The following is a 14,493-nucleotide window of genomic DNA, read 5'->3' on the forward strand; positions in this document are numbered from 1 at the left end:
GAAAAGATTGGGTGGAAGAATTACCCAGTGTTCTCTGGGCTTACAGAACCTCTCCTCGCGCACCTACTCAAGAAACTCATTTTAACTTGGTATTTGGTTCTGAAGCAGTCCTTCCGGTGGAAATTGGGCAAACATCTTCCCGGGTAGAATCTTACCCGGACAACAATGATCAAAGCCGGGCTATGGAGTTGGATTTGGTGGAAGAAAAAAGAGACCGAGCTGTCATTCGAATTGAAGCATATCGGAGCCGGGTTATGAAATCATATAACAAAAAGATCCGGATCCGAGACTTCCAAGTATGGGATCTAGTCATGAAGAAAGTCAACCCTGCTGGGGATGTCAGGAAGCTGGAAGCACTGTGGGAAGGACCTTATAAAATTACCCAGAGAGTCAGCTCGGGATCCTTTTATTTAGAAGATGTTCAAGGACATTCTCTCAAAAGGCCTTGGAATGTATTTAATTTAAAAAAGTATTATGCTTAACAGATATAATTATTTGGTTGAAGATATAATGAAAGATCTGTTTTTCTCAGAGAGGAGTGTTATATATTGTTTCTTGTATCTTCACTCGGGAAGTACCAAGCTCCGGTTATTTAAAAAGCCCAAGGCACTATACCCTGGCTCGTGGAACCACACCTCGAGCATTCCCAAGTCCCGGGACATTCTCCCCGGCCCAAGGCTCCGTACCTTGGTTCTTAAAAAGCCCAGGGCACTACACCCCGGCTCGGGGAACCACACCTCGACCATTCCCAAGTCCCGGGACATGTTTCGCGGCCCAAGGCTCCGTACCTTGGTTCTTAAAAAGCCCAGGGAACTACACCCTAGCTCGGGGAACCACACCTCGACCATTCCCAAGTCCCGGGACATGTTCCCTGGCCCAAGGCTCCGTACCTTGGTTCTTAAAAAGCCCAGGGCACTACACCCTAGCTCGGAGAACCACACCTCAACCATTCCCAAGTCTTGGGACATGCTCCTCGGCCCAAGGCTCCGTACCTTGGTTCTTAAAAAGCCCAGGGCACTACACCCTGGCTCGGGGAACCACACCTCGACCATTCCCAAGTCCCGGGACATGCTCCCCGGCCCAAGGCTCCATACCTTGGTTCTTAAAAAGCCCAGGGCACTACACCCTGGCTCGGGGAACCACACCTCGACCATTCCCAAGTCCCGGGACATGCTCCCCGGCCCAAGGCTCCGTACTTTGGTTCTTAAAAAGCCCAGGGCACTACACCCTGGCTCAGGGAACCACACCTTGACCCTTCCCAAGTCCCGGGACATACTCCCCTGCCCAAGGCTCCGTACCTTGTTTCTTAAAAAGCCCAGGGCACTACACCCTGGCTTGGGGAACCACACCTCGACCATTCCCAAGTCCTGGGACATGCTCCCCGGCCCAGGTTTTCATACTCTGGTCAATTCATACGATGCAAAGTCTTTGTGCCTTGACTTAAAGGATTTATATCTCGAGCATCGATTAAAAGGATTATTATTCGGATTCAAAAGTTTAGCAGCCCGGGCACTTACTGAAGTTCCCGGTTATTTCTCAACACTTAGAAATCTTTTGACTTATTAAGATGTGAATATTGTGATTATGTTAGAAGACCGGATATATGGCAGGCTGTTATTACAATAAGGATGAAAGGAAAGGTAAGATTTCACTAATAAATAGCCCGGAGGCAGAAATGTACAAATTACAAAAAAAAAAATATGCTAAAAAGCTATTCAAGTAGAGGGTCCCACGGTTTCCCCAGGACCATTCTCAGCCTCCTTCTCGGCAGCATCGTCCTTGGGAAGGGAATCAATGGCCTTGTCAATATCAGAAAAGCCCTCCCTACCTGCTGGAATAAGGCCTTCTTCCTCAAACTGCTCCTGGCACTTCTCAAAGCCGACTTTGAAGTAGTTGTACGATCTATTTTCAATAGCCGCTTGGAACTCCGCAGATTGAAGGAAGATAGTCCTCCATTCATCCTGGGTAAGTTGGTGGAGACTGAGTTTCTCCTCAGCAGCCGTGACTCGATGCTGCTGAAGGCTGTTTTCGTCCTCGAGATAGTTAACTCGGGATTCGAGGAAGGAGATCCCCTCCGAAGGGTTTCCTCCCTAGCTATGCTCTCATCCCTGGCAATTTGGGCAGAAGCCAGCTGCTGGTTAGCCATATCCAAAGAGGCCGGGAGGCCGGCACTCTTTCCTTGATAAGCATGGGTAGCCTGAGCCAGTTCTGCTTGCATCTTGCCAAAGAGATCTTGGCTAGTTTTGGCTTTTCGTCCCTTCTTAGTGGCCACTGCGGCCACCTCCTCGAAGGCCGAGACCATCATTTGACCAGCCTGGACAACAACCATAATAATAAAAATTATGTTCATGTATACATATACAAAGAAGGAGAAAAATGAGAACTTACAGAGAGAAGTCGGTTTGAGCCCTCCAGAAATCGGCCACTCACTGGGGTACTATTTAGAAATGCCTCCTTGGCAGGGATGAGTATCTTCTCTAGGCGCTTAATGCCGGTGGCAGTAGCTCCCTCAAAAAAGATATTAGCCTGGGAAAGCTGATCGGTTGAAGGGAGCTCTTGGCCGGGTTCTTCATTGGACTGCTGGCGGAGGGGAGGAGATGGAGCAGATCGGGAGGTGCCCTGGCCACCCTCGGGGAGGTCTTCAAGAATGACCAGCTCCGGGTCCGCAGTAGCTTTTCGTTTCCTCTAACTGAGAGGAATGAGATCTTCAGATCCACCGAGGTTTCAGTCATCACCCGGGAAGTGTTATCCCGGTGAGGGTCTTCCCGGGAAGCTTCAGCTCTCCGGGCTGCCGCCTCTGCAGCCCGTTGCTTCTCTTCTTCAGCAGCTGCTCGGCGAGCCGCCATTTCTTTCTCTCGCGCCTTCTCAGCTGCTTGCCTCTTAGCAAAAGCTTCCTGCATCTCGGAGTTATAAGCATAAAGAAGAGACAAGGTTATGGTAAATTAAAACGAGCAAGATAAGGGAATAAGGAGACGCAGTAGAGAAAGGATGTATCGGGTTGAGAGCCCGAGCCCACCACCTCGTCGATTACACGGTCCAAGGGGTCCTCAACCCGGGAACTCAACCCATATGCTACTAAATTTTCGTCCGAGATAAGGGCTGAAGAGGAGTACTTACGCCCCTCTACTAATGTTTGACTCACCAGAAAAAGCTCCTCAAATTTGTATGATTGGGAAAGGGCAGGTTGTTGGGGAAGGGAAGGGAGAAACCCGATTAAACAAGAAAGAGGACCCGGGAGTTGGATATAAAAAAATTTTCCTTTCCATCCCTTTTGAGAGGAAAGGATGTCATCAAGGAATCGGGCGTTTAGCCGGGAAGTCAGGGAAAATGCATTATCCCCAAGCCGGCAAGAATAGTAATAATGAAGGGTGAGGGGGGTTATGAGAAGATTATTTATTTTGAAAAGGACATAGGCCGAGGCCATAATCCTGAAAGAGTTGGGATGAAGTTGATTGACAGGCACGCCAAAAAACTTGGCAACATCGATATAAATAGGAGGGACGGAAAATCGAAGACCATTCCTAACCTGGTCCCGAAAGAAAGTGGTGTATCCGGGGGGAGGTTGATCTGCTCGATCAGAAGGACCAGGAATAAGAATGGGAAAATCAGAAGGAATAGACCCTAGAACCCGGAGCTCCTTATCTGCCCCCGAGTGCAAGGTGCTGCTCATAGAGGAGAACCAGGGAGCTCCTGGGGTCTCGGTTGGAGTAGGGCTCGAGACCCGGGCTTTGCCCTTGCTCTTGCTCTTTGTAGGAGCTCGGGAATAGCTAGAAGAAGAAATTTTTGAAGAGTTTGGTTTGGTTTGATGGGCTACTGGTTTTTTAGAAGGCATGGTAATAGAACGACGAGGGGGAGACGGAGAAGAATCAGAGCGCAGTACGGTGGACTCTGCACTAGGCGAGCCTCGCGCATTGGCTCCTGAGGTTGAAGAGGTAGAGTTAGACATAGTTTAAAGGAGGAAAAAACTTACAAGTTTTTAGGGTAAAATACGGTGGAGGATCGTCGGAAGTTGAATGTTTTACGCTGTGGAGCTTCGAGAAGAAATTTTGCATGGGCTTCGCCGAGAGTTTGAATTTGAAAGTGATTTTAAGAAAATGGGAGGGCTAATATATATAGGCGGTAGGGGAAGATCTCGACCATTGATCTGGATACACGTGGACGATTGAGATTCACCTCATAAACTGAAACAGGCATATGAAAGGACGTATGAGGATATCGAGGAGACATGATCATTATTGCCTCGGAATATGAAACGATTCTCGGCGGTATAAATGCTAAAGCATGGGTAATAATGACACACTTTGGGCTACCCGAGAATACTAAACGACACTACATTTATTAAGCCCAGGAGAAATAAGGTCCCGACGTCTTATTCAAAACTCAGGTTGTATCAGACCCCGGTATCCCATTTAATCTATGGGATATTTGAAGCCCCCGATGCTCTTACACATGCTGAAATTATGTTTCAAAAGTAAAAGTATGACTGATCGAGACAGCGAGTCAAGCTCTAACCCGACTATTTTAGGGATGGGTGGTGATACCCCCATAAGGAGCCGGGTTATCATTAACCCGGTTTATTAATTGGGAGGCCCAGATCAGAGCCAGCTTCCCGGGCACTTCACTTCTTCCCGGGCAATCATCATCGCCCGGGTTCTCATACAAGTAACCAGGTAACCTACTACCCGGGCCACCTCGAGAATTGCACCACACTCGAGTATGATTGATACAAACAGTCTAATCTGTCAGAACTACTTGGACTTGGAGTGTCCTAGAAGTCATCAGAAGCTAGTATGGGCAACCGACTTACCATACTTAGTAGGTGGCACGAGAATCGAGGTACCTACCCCATTTTCTGCTATAAATAGCAGGTATTAATGTCATTTAATGATTCTGAAAATCTTTGAACTCTAAAGCACTTGCATATTTTCTCTCAAATATTGCTTGTGTTCATCTAAAAATCTGCTGACTTTATCATCGGAGTGGCCACGCCGGACACCCCTCCGGCGCCCATTCACGAGTTCTTTTCATTGTTTGCAGGTGCTATGACAGCCATTATCTTCACTCCAAATTCTCAAACACTATAAATTGTTGATTTGATCCGTTGAAACTTCTAACCATACTCACCCATTTCAGACAGATCACAACAATATTTATTTACTAAAAAACATACGAGTGTCCAAATAATATTTTGAATGTCAAATTAAATATTTAAAACTTTCGCTGCGTTTGGGTACGAGAGAAACCGAGATCCAACATATATTACATTTCATGAAATATATTACATTTTTCAAGCCATAAATATAAAATTGTGCATATTGGATGTCCATGATTACCCGGTAATCTTTTAAAATTTTGCGAATTATGCTGGAGTTTTCACTCACTATAACAGTAAGAGATTTTATACATAATGTTTGAATTTCTATACAGGAAAACACATGAGATGTAGTCATATATTTTGTAAAATTAAATATAGAAATAATTTAATTATCTCATGACACACGTAATATAGAATATCATTTGAAAGGTTCGAATTTTTAAAACATTTCGTGGAACCTTTTCTAAAAATAGTATGAAATTTCAGCTCTTTGCCTAAAATTGCATACTGAAACCGAATACTATTTCTAGCCGGTTTAACCATGTGTTGATCAATATTTTTGAAGCTATTTTTAATTTATTCTCTTTCGAGTCAAGATCAAATAATATATATGCAATTTATTGGTCAGATTAAATGCAATAGATTTGCATAATGTCAGTTAACAACATAAAATAATCAAAACTCTAATAAATCCAATATGCAAACAACGATCACAAGTTTGGCCGTATCGTAGTCCCAAACATAAGATAACTATCCCAGAAAATCAATACTAGACAAAAATCTAATGTTTAAATTCATGAAATTAAAGAAATAAAAATAAAAAGAAGAAATGAGCGTGAATTAAGTGCAGTCATTTAAGTGTATATAGGAGATAGAGAAGATAGAGAAAACTTAAATAAAAAAATATCCTCCTACTATGATATAATGTACTTTATCCATAAGAAAGATTGAGTTTTTATCGATCTTTCCGTATCATAATCCTAAAAGTTTTTTGCTCTCCAAAATATTCAACAAATCAAGTACCACAATTAAGATTTTTAAAATATGATATTTTGTCATTAATTTCGAGCTTCTTCATGCAGTTACAAGTAAAAATTGAAGAAAATACAAGGCGTGGCCACGGATTGTTCCGTGACTTTTCTGTAAGGCCCGAGATTTTAATTACCGTAATCCGAGATTAATCTGAAATGATTTATTTATTAATTGATATGATTATAGACGGAAGGGATCAGACCGGGAAAGACGAAAGAAAATCAAAATGAGGAGCAAGAAAGAGTCCTCGCGCACATGCGCGACGTGATGGGCGCACATGCGCGAAGAAAGACGCGCATATGCGCTAGCAGCTCATGGCGAAGGCAGAGGACCTCGCGCATATGCGCGAGATAGTTCGCGCATATGCGCGAGGAGGTGTATCGGTACGACTCGAGTCCAGAGAATGTCACGCACATGCGCGGAAGGACGTCGCGCATATGCGCGACTTGCTGTAAGTTCGGACAGAACGTTCGGCATGCATCACGAAAAATCGACATTTGGTCTCTATATGCAACGTGGATGATATATATATATATATCAATCCTTACACTTCTTAGGATCAAAAGGAAAAAAAACGAGAAAGAACCGAGGGAAGAAAACTCCAAGTTCCTTTCGTGTGAAATTTGAGGGTTACGCAAAAATCCGTCCGTCCGATTCATAATCTGAGTACGGCACCAAATTCCTAACAACGTAGGCTACAACTGGACGTAAGTTTTACTACGTTTTGATATGTCTTGAAATTATGATGTTGTCAGAATTGAATACGAATCATATATGGTGTTTCTGATACAGTAGGCATCGTATATCTGAAGTCAGATTAAAGAACGGACTGTTTATGGAATTGTTATGATTTTTGGATTCAATTTGACTGAGATTTTATATCAGATGTGTATTGTTATTGAGAGTATGAGTTGTACTGATACTGATTACGAAATCTGGTATTATATTTGTAATGTTTGGACTGACAGGGTTATCGTGACTATATTGTTATGCCGTCGAAACATCCGTAAATTGATATGGACCAGATTCGGTATTGGTTGAGATTGTATTGTGGTACCATATGTCGATTGGCATTGAGCAGATTATGTTGTGATTTGTGTATTGACTAGAACAGGTATTGAATTGAGTAAGATATTGATATTGTGCCTGTTTGATATTGTCATTGCTAGATTGGAAATGGATAGAATTGACTTCGGAACTTGGTCTTCGTCAGAGCAAGAAGATAAAGGTATAAATTAATGTTGATTTAGGATTGCACAACTCGAGTGAGGTTTGGCTCGAGTTTCCCTAAATCACATACTCTACCTTATTGTATTGATTTGATTGATGTACTTGTTCTCTTGATTTATAGACAGCAGGTATTAGACGAGTAATCTTGTGACAGAAGTGCCCGATAGTGGTGGGATCGCCACGGGCACATTGCACAACGTCACAAGATAGTGTATTGGCGATTGTGCCAAAGTCTGTCACCGGATGTTTGGCTATCGATGTGGATAGAATTATAACTTCTTCTATTACTGATGATCGATATTATATCGATGTGGATAGAATCGGAGCTTCTTCTATTACTGGTGATCGGTACCGTATCGATGTGGATAGAATCATAACTTCTTCTATTACTGATGGTCGATATCATATCGATGTGGATAGAATCGGAGTTCTTTCTATTACTGGTGATCGATACTATACCGATGTGGATAGAATACGAGCTTCTTCTATTACTGGTGATCGATACCATATCGATGTGGATAAAATTGGTATTTCTTCTATTACTGGTGATCGATACCCTATCGACGTGGATAGAACTGGAGTCTTTTCTATTACTTTTGATCGATATGGGAATGCTAACTTCTGGAAACCGGGATCCCTTGACTAGGATTGAGTCTAGTCTTAAATTTGGAGTCATGAGTCTAATTGACAGTTTATATTGATTTATATGGAATTATGTTCTTGATGATGGTACATGTTTAGAATAGGATTTATTCTTGATATGGATTTATATTCTGATTTGAATACATGTTAGAAATATCTGTTATATGCTTTTATATTGTTTTATGGTTGCATGTATACATGATTTATACTGATAATGTAATTCTCACCGGAGTCATCCGGCTGTTGTCTTGTTTGTATGTGTGCATGGCAACAGGTGGGATAGGATCAGGGTCAAGAAGAGAACGAGGCTGGACTAGATAGCGTGGAGATCCGGTCTTTGAAGCAACTTAGGATTCAGCACTTATATATAGTTGATCCTAGTTGAATTCTTGTAGATAGTACAAGATTTATATGTTTATGTTTAATATGTAATTTGAATTGAATTACATTACATTTCCGCTTTATATTTTTAAAAAAAAATTTAGACCCTATTTATTATAATTGTTTAAATTATTTCTAAAGACGATTAAGGAATGAATTAGCGTCCGGGTCCCCACATTTTCTATTTTTCTTCTTCTTCCAAAACTCTATATTGACAACTTCAAATATTATAAAAATAATCTTTTAGCCCAATTTTGTTCTAAGATCATAAAACTTCCTCGATCATATCATAAATATTCTTGGATGATAGAAAAACACTTCATCGATTATTTCTTTCATTATCGAGAATCCTTCCTACTAGACATTAAATTCTTTGATCTTATCTTAAACTTTTTACATCTTTTGGTAAAACCTATAAACAATAAAAATATTATGATTTAACCGTAATCTCGGAATAAAAATATCAGATAAACACGAATACGACAAAATAAAGTTGTAAAAGATTTATATGATTCGTTCTTATCATACCCCCATGTTTAGCTTTTGTTCATCATGGAATAAATAAGAAAAAATAGAGATGAAAAATATCCATTATTTACCACCCAAAGTTCACAATCGAAACCTCACAATCTACTAAATCTCTTCACACCAAATCAAAATATCATACTTTGAAAATCACCAGATTTATTTTCGTTGCAATTCAAGACTCAAACACTGTCCGAAAAAGATAAACAAAATGATATGCGTGTAGTGTGAAAGTCATAACTTACACTCCTCAAAGGTTTATTAGTTTCAAGGATTTCTCATTTTTATTCATCATTTTTCCCGAAACGCACCATATGCTCGACTTTCATACAGCTCTCTTCTAAATGTTCAACAATTATAACTCAGTTAATAGGTATTTTCAAGATTATAACATAAGGCAACATCTCACGGATATAATAAATTGCACTAAAGTAAGAGAAAGAGTAAATAAATATATTTCTTATGTAGCGCACTCACACAACTCTAACTGTGAGAACCCAGGATTTCCGAAGCAAATTATGTAAGAAATAACACTTGAAATTAAACTTAAAACTTTAAGCTTAACTATAAAACTCAACTATAAACTTAAAATTTCAGCTAACAAGGCTCGAGGGAGAAACTCAAAAGCTCGAGGAGTAGCTCAAAGGGGATCTACGCTGTAAGAAACCACAACAATCGAAGAGTCATCAACGGAAGAGTATATCCCCAACACAACGACTCAATATTCTAGCTCAAGGAAGCTCAAACTTACTTGTCCTAAATGAACCAAAAAGGGAGCTAAGAGAAGAGATAAAGGAATAGACAAATTTAATGTCTAGGAAATAACTCTTGAGTTGATCGATGTGACCCTTGTTGCTTTACTACAATAAAAATGATTTTCCGCAGCACGTCATCAACAACGTACATTAAAAGCACGTTGCATATATTATTTTTAACGGCGTGCATTCATATGTGCATTGTTAATATTTTTGCACTTGACAGAAATAATGGCGTGCATTAAAAGCACGCTACGGATAGTAATATCCGCAACATGAATTTATGGTGTTATTAATAAATTATATAAACGACAACGTGCAGTTATATATGAGTTGTTAATAACCTATGCAATTTTTGGAGCGCAAAATAAAGGCACGCCATAAATAGTATTATTAACAGCGTGCATGTTTATGTGTGCTGTTAATAGTAAATCATTTTAAAAAAATATCGTGTCTAGAAATTAACAACGTACATTAATCGTATGCCTTCAATATTATTATTCCCGGCATCCATATTAGCACGCTGTAAAAAATGGGTTCCCAATTATTTAGAACAATTATTAAATTAGCGACGGTTTTTATATGTAGCGACTGTTTTGATACAACCGTCGCTAATTTAAATTTAGCAACAGTTTAAATTATACCATCACTGAAACGTCTGCTTTTCATTTTACTTAAAAATGTACTAGAAATATATATTTTTTTCACCATAATTTCGAAAATTTACATATGTACACTTTAAAATACCTTGACACCATTTTCTAAAATAAAACAACCAACTAGTATTTGAAAATTAAAAGAAATATTCGAAACTTGAAATCGTCAACCGTTTTACCGAACCTAAAAAGCAATAAATGTGAAAAGTATAGCCCATACTAGACATCTCAAAAACCACTCAAAAGCATAAATAAATAATCTTAAAAATCTTAACATAAATCATAAACTTAAATGCGAAAAATAAAAGCGCTGGTCCTCGGGTCATGTGCACCTCCAGTCCAATCAAATCAGGCATCCAAGCCTCCCTCAACATTATTATCATATTCACCTGCATCAATCACACCTAGTTAGTTTAAAGACTCAACACATCATATTCTTGATACCAAATATTACGTATAAAACCACAAGCAATAGTGAGAATACTTTTACGTAAAAATAACATTTCATGACATGCATAAACTTTAAAACATGAACATTTTCATATCATCCTCAACTTATTCATATAAATATTATCATCAACATATACGTATTCCTTTTTCCTTTTCGTTGAATTCAGATCGTTAATTGTGACTTTCATGTTCATCTAAGTCTACGTGTTGGGCGATGGATCCATCTACATATAATCACAGTACTGGGCGGCAAGGACATCAGCAACACTCTCACCGGTAAACTGAGCATTGGCCTTACGTATTAACATATCATCGTATACATATTCGTATCCAAGGAAACACGATCGTCGGGCTCCCACTGAGACCATAATACTCACGATATTTCCAACATATCATCGTATTAGTCACAATTACTTAACTTCCTTCATCGCTTCATATTCTCATCACTTTATAAAATTTAAACATGCATATAACGTTTTCCTTTTAAACCAAGCATGCGACATTTCTTTGACATTTCTTTAAAATGTCCACGTTAACTCATGAAATCCATAAACATTTTAAAAATAACATTTTAACTTATACATATCCATGAACATTTAAAATAATCATATTAACATATAAAACAGCATTCAGAACACTGCCATAACGTTTACTAATTTTTTGGTGTTAAATTACCATTTTACCCCTGGACGTAAAATTTCACGTTTTTTGACTTTTTCTTAATTTTATTGACTCTAACATGTCCCATATAATTATTTAAGCTTAAATTAAAATTCACATAATTTTATTTATCTTAAAAACTAGGTTTTTTAATTACTTCGTAATTATTCGTTTTGAAGGCGTTTTAATCCCGAAGAATTCCAAACTTTAATATAAAATTTCTAAATTTAAAACTTAGACTTTTTATATGATTTTAGCCCTCGTGAACCACGACTCGACCCCCGTGAGCCGTGTTTCAATTTAAAAATCAAGAATACCCTAAATTCGAACCACTTGAGCAACCCTATGGACCATCTCTCGGTTTCATCGAGCCAAGCCCGAGCCACCTTGAGCCATCCACTGGCTCGAACTCCCCTGGTCCATACTGAACCCCCTGGACCCCCCTAGGACTCACCCCCAACGCACAGCAAACCCCCTGCACAAAACAGGAGAGTCGTGCGGGTCTTCGTGCATGCGCCTAGTCTCCCTCACTTCCTGGACCCTTCACCCGAGCCACTCCCAAGCCCAGAAAACCCTGGACCAACCTCCACCTCCCACGTGGCACTATTCCATTCGTCCAATCTGTATCTATGCCCGATTCCTTCTTCTTTCCTCCTCCTTCTCTTCTTTCCTCCTCTTATCTTTGCCCTCTCATTCTCCCATTTCTCAGTTTCTCAATTCCTCCCAGAAAAATTTTTTTAGACGAAGTTGAGAAGATCTACAACATAATTCGGAATGGCAGATAATCGAAATCAAGAAGATCCCGGTGTCCTCTATTTACAAGCGACACATATGTCATCAAGAGTGTCTTCGTTAACCGTTGATGATATTGTCAAAGTGAAGAGGTTAGACAATTTGATTTGGAAGTTATATACTGATAATTACTTACACAGGCGTGTACTAGCATATATAAATCATATGGGTTTTTATGGAGTTTTAGAATATGGGTCACAAGTTCTTGATAATCATTTGATTACTGCGCTTGTTGAACGTTGGCGACGCGAGACACACACGTTTCATTTTACATGTGGTGAAGCAACAGTGACATTACAAGATGTTTCAATAATTTGGGGTCTAACAATTGATGGTGAAGCAGTAACTGGAGTAGATTTATCACATAAAGTTGAGGAATGGCAACACATATGTTTGGATATGTTGGGATTTTTGCCAGCATCAAAATATTTGAAAGGTGGTCATCTGTCTATGACTGCAATACACGATCATTGTATAACTAACCATGTTAATGATAAAATTTCAGAAGTAGATGTTGTGAAATTTAGTCGTTGTATTGAGTTAATGATTATTGGAGGATTAATGTTCCCTGACTATCAAGGAGGGTCATGTAGACTAATATTTTTGCAACAGCTACGAGATGTTGATAACGTGAAGTCTTATAGTTGGGGTAGTGCAGTTTTAGCATTTCTATACCGTGAGTTGTGTAACGCGTCACGTATAGAGAAGACTACAATGGCTGGACCTTTATATATCCTGCAAGTATCATTAATGTGATGTGATTATTTAACACAATATTTTGGTTAAATGTTAATTGGTTTTTATTATTATAAGCAGATATGGGCATGGAGCAGGATTAAATGTGTTAACCCCGATCGAGATGGGTTAACATTAGTTGTACCTCCCGTTGATCCGGATGGTTTCATTCCAGTTTCTCCATATGGTGCACGGTAATATTTAAAAATTATGGTGGTAATATCATATATATCTTGTATATTTTCTTGATATGTAATTTATTTTTTTTATAATTGTAGATGGAAATATGGATTTAGTTACACACATTCGCCAACACATTTTGTAAGAATTATAAGGGATTCTCTAGATCGTATGAATAATAATGAGGTATTATAGAATGTTAATACGTAATAGTGATTACACGAAGACTATTTTGTTTTGATTGATTAAATGAATATTCAACGGTATTTATTTTTTTTTACAGTTTAATTGGAGCGTATACCAGAAAAACGACATAGATGTGAAGACGATTATTGATTCATACAACAATAGAATATGGCGATGTGTTTGTCCCCTTATATGCTTTGACATCGTGGAGATGTGTCGTCCTAATCGGGTAATGCGACAAATGGCCGTAGAAGAATTATTTTTACAATGTAACTTCCACAAACTGCGTGTGCTATCCACGACACGGTACTCACGCCTGACAACTCTGACTGAATAATCCTTGACAGATGCAATAAGATCATTCTTATCTTTAAATAACATATTAACGCATAATTAACCTCTATCCGGATTGTAATAGCTTGATTGCACTCCACAAGGAACATCGACGGAATAAGGAGGCTCTTCCCCAAAAAATTTATCGAAAAATGATGGCATTTCAGAAATGTTTGACAGAAATGGTACGATCTGCCTCTGTAATGTGTCACGTGATGGTTGTCGAGATAATGTCCCCTCATCAGGATTTGTAAAAGTATTCACTTCATCATCAACATTCACTTCTTTTTCTTCAGACTCGCTGTATGACATATCGGGTTCGGAATCAGTCTTCCAGATATCATCATTATTGGCCTGATCCGGACAACGAGCACTCGTATCTAATGTTGGATTCGGCCAATATGGATCATTATTTTGTTCCGACGAGACATTTATATATTGGTCCCAAGGCCCACTTACATCATCGAAACTCATATTACCGAGTCCTTCAGTAACCAGTGGAACATAAGATTCTTGCTCCTGGAAACCACCATATGTAGACGTAACGGATTGGTTATAAAAACCTGAATCGGATGCATGTGGAACATAGGATTCAGGATCATCAAATCCAACATTATGCTCAATTGAATTTGCTTCCACGTACAGATGCAAAACATGCATATTGTCACATTGCATTATAAACTATAAAGCATCGTCATCAACGAGATTGACTTGAATTTCATGCCAAGATGCTCTCTCCATGAATGAATACTTTGTTGACATCTTCAGAGAAATATTCGTTGAATCGATTGCTAACAATTTATGCACAACTTCAACTAAATCCATCAAATTAATAGATCGT

General features: G+C 39.2%; 1 protein-coding gene across 1 annotated transcript; it reads left to right on the forward strand.

Moving 5' to 3' along the window:
• Positions 1-12,016: 12,016 nt before the first annotated feature.
• On the forward strand, positions 12,017-13,675 carry LOC142520205 (serine/threonine-protein phosphatase 7 long form homolog). The gene is made up of 6 exons (XM_075623206.1): positions 12,017-12,654; positions 12,877-12,959; positions 13,035-13,147; positions 13,232-13,319; positions 13,417-13,548; positions 13,667-13,675. Exons 1-6 carry the CDS (start codon positions 12,201-12,203, stop codon positions 13,673-13,675), a joined length of 879 nt encoding a protein of 292 aa, XP_075479321.1. The 5' UTR covers positions 12,017-12,200.
• Positions 13,676-14,493: the final 818 nt, after the last annotated feature.

Source organism: Primulina tabacum, chromosome 12 (assembly GCF_025594145.1).
Source record: "Primulina tabacum isolate GXHZ01 chromosome 12, ASM2559414v2, whole genome shotgun sequence".
Lineage (NCBI taxonomy): Eukaryota > Viridiplantae > Streptophyta > Magnoliopsida > Lamiales > Gesneriaceae > Primulina > Primulina tabacum.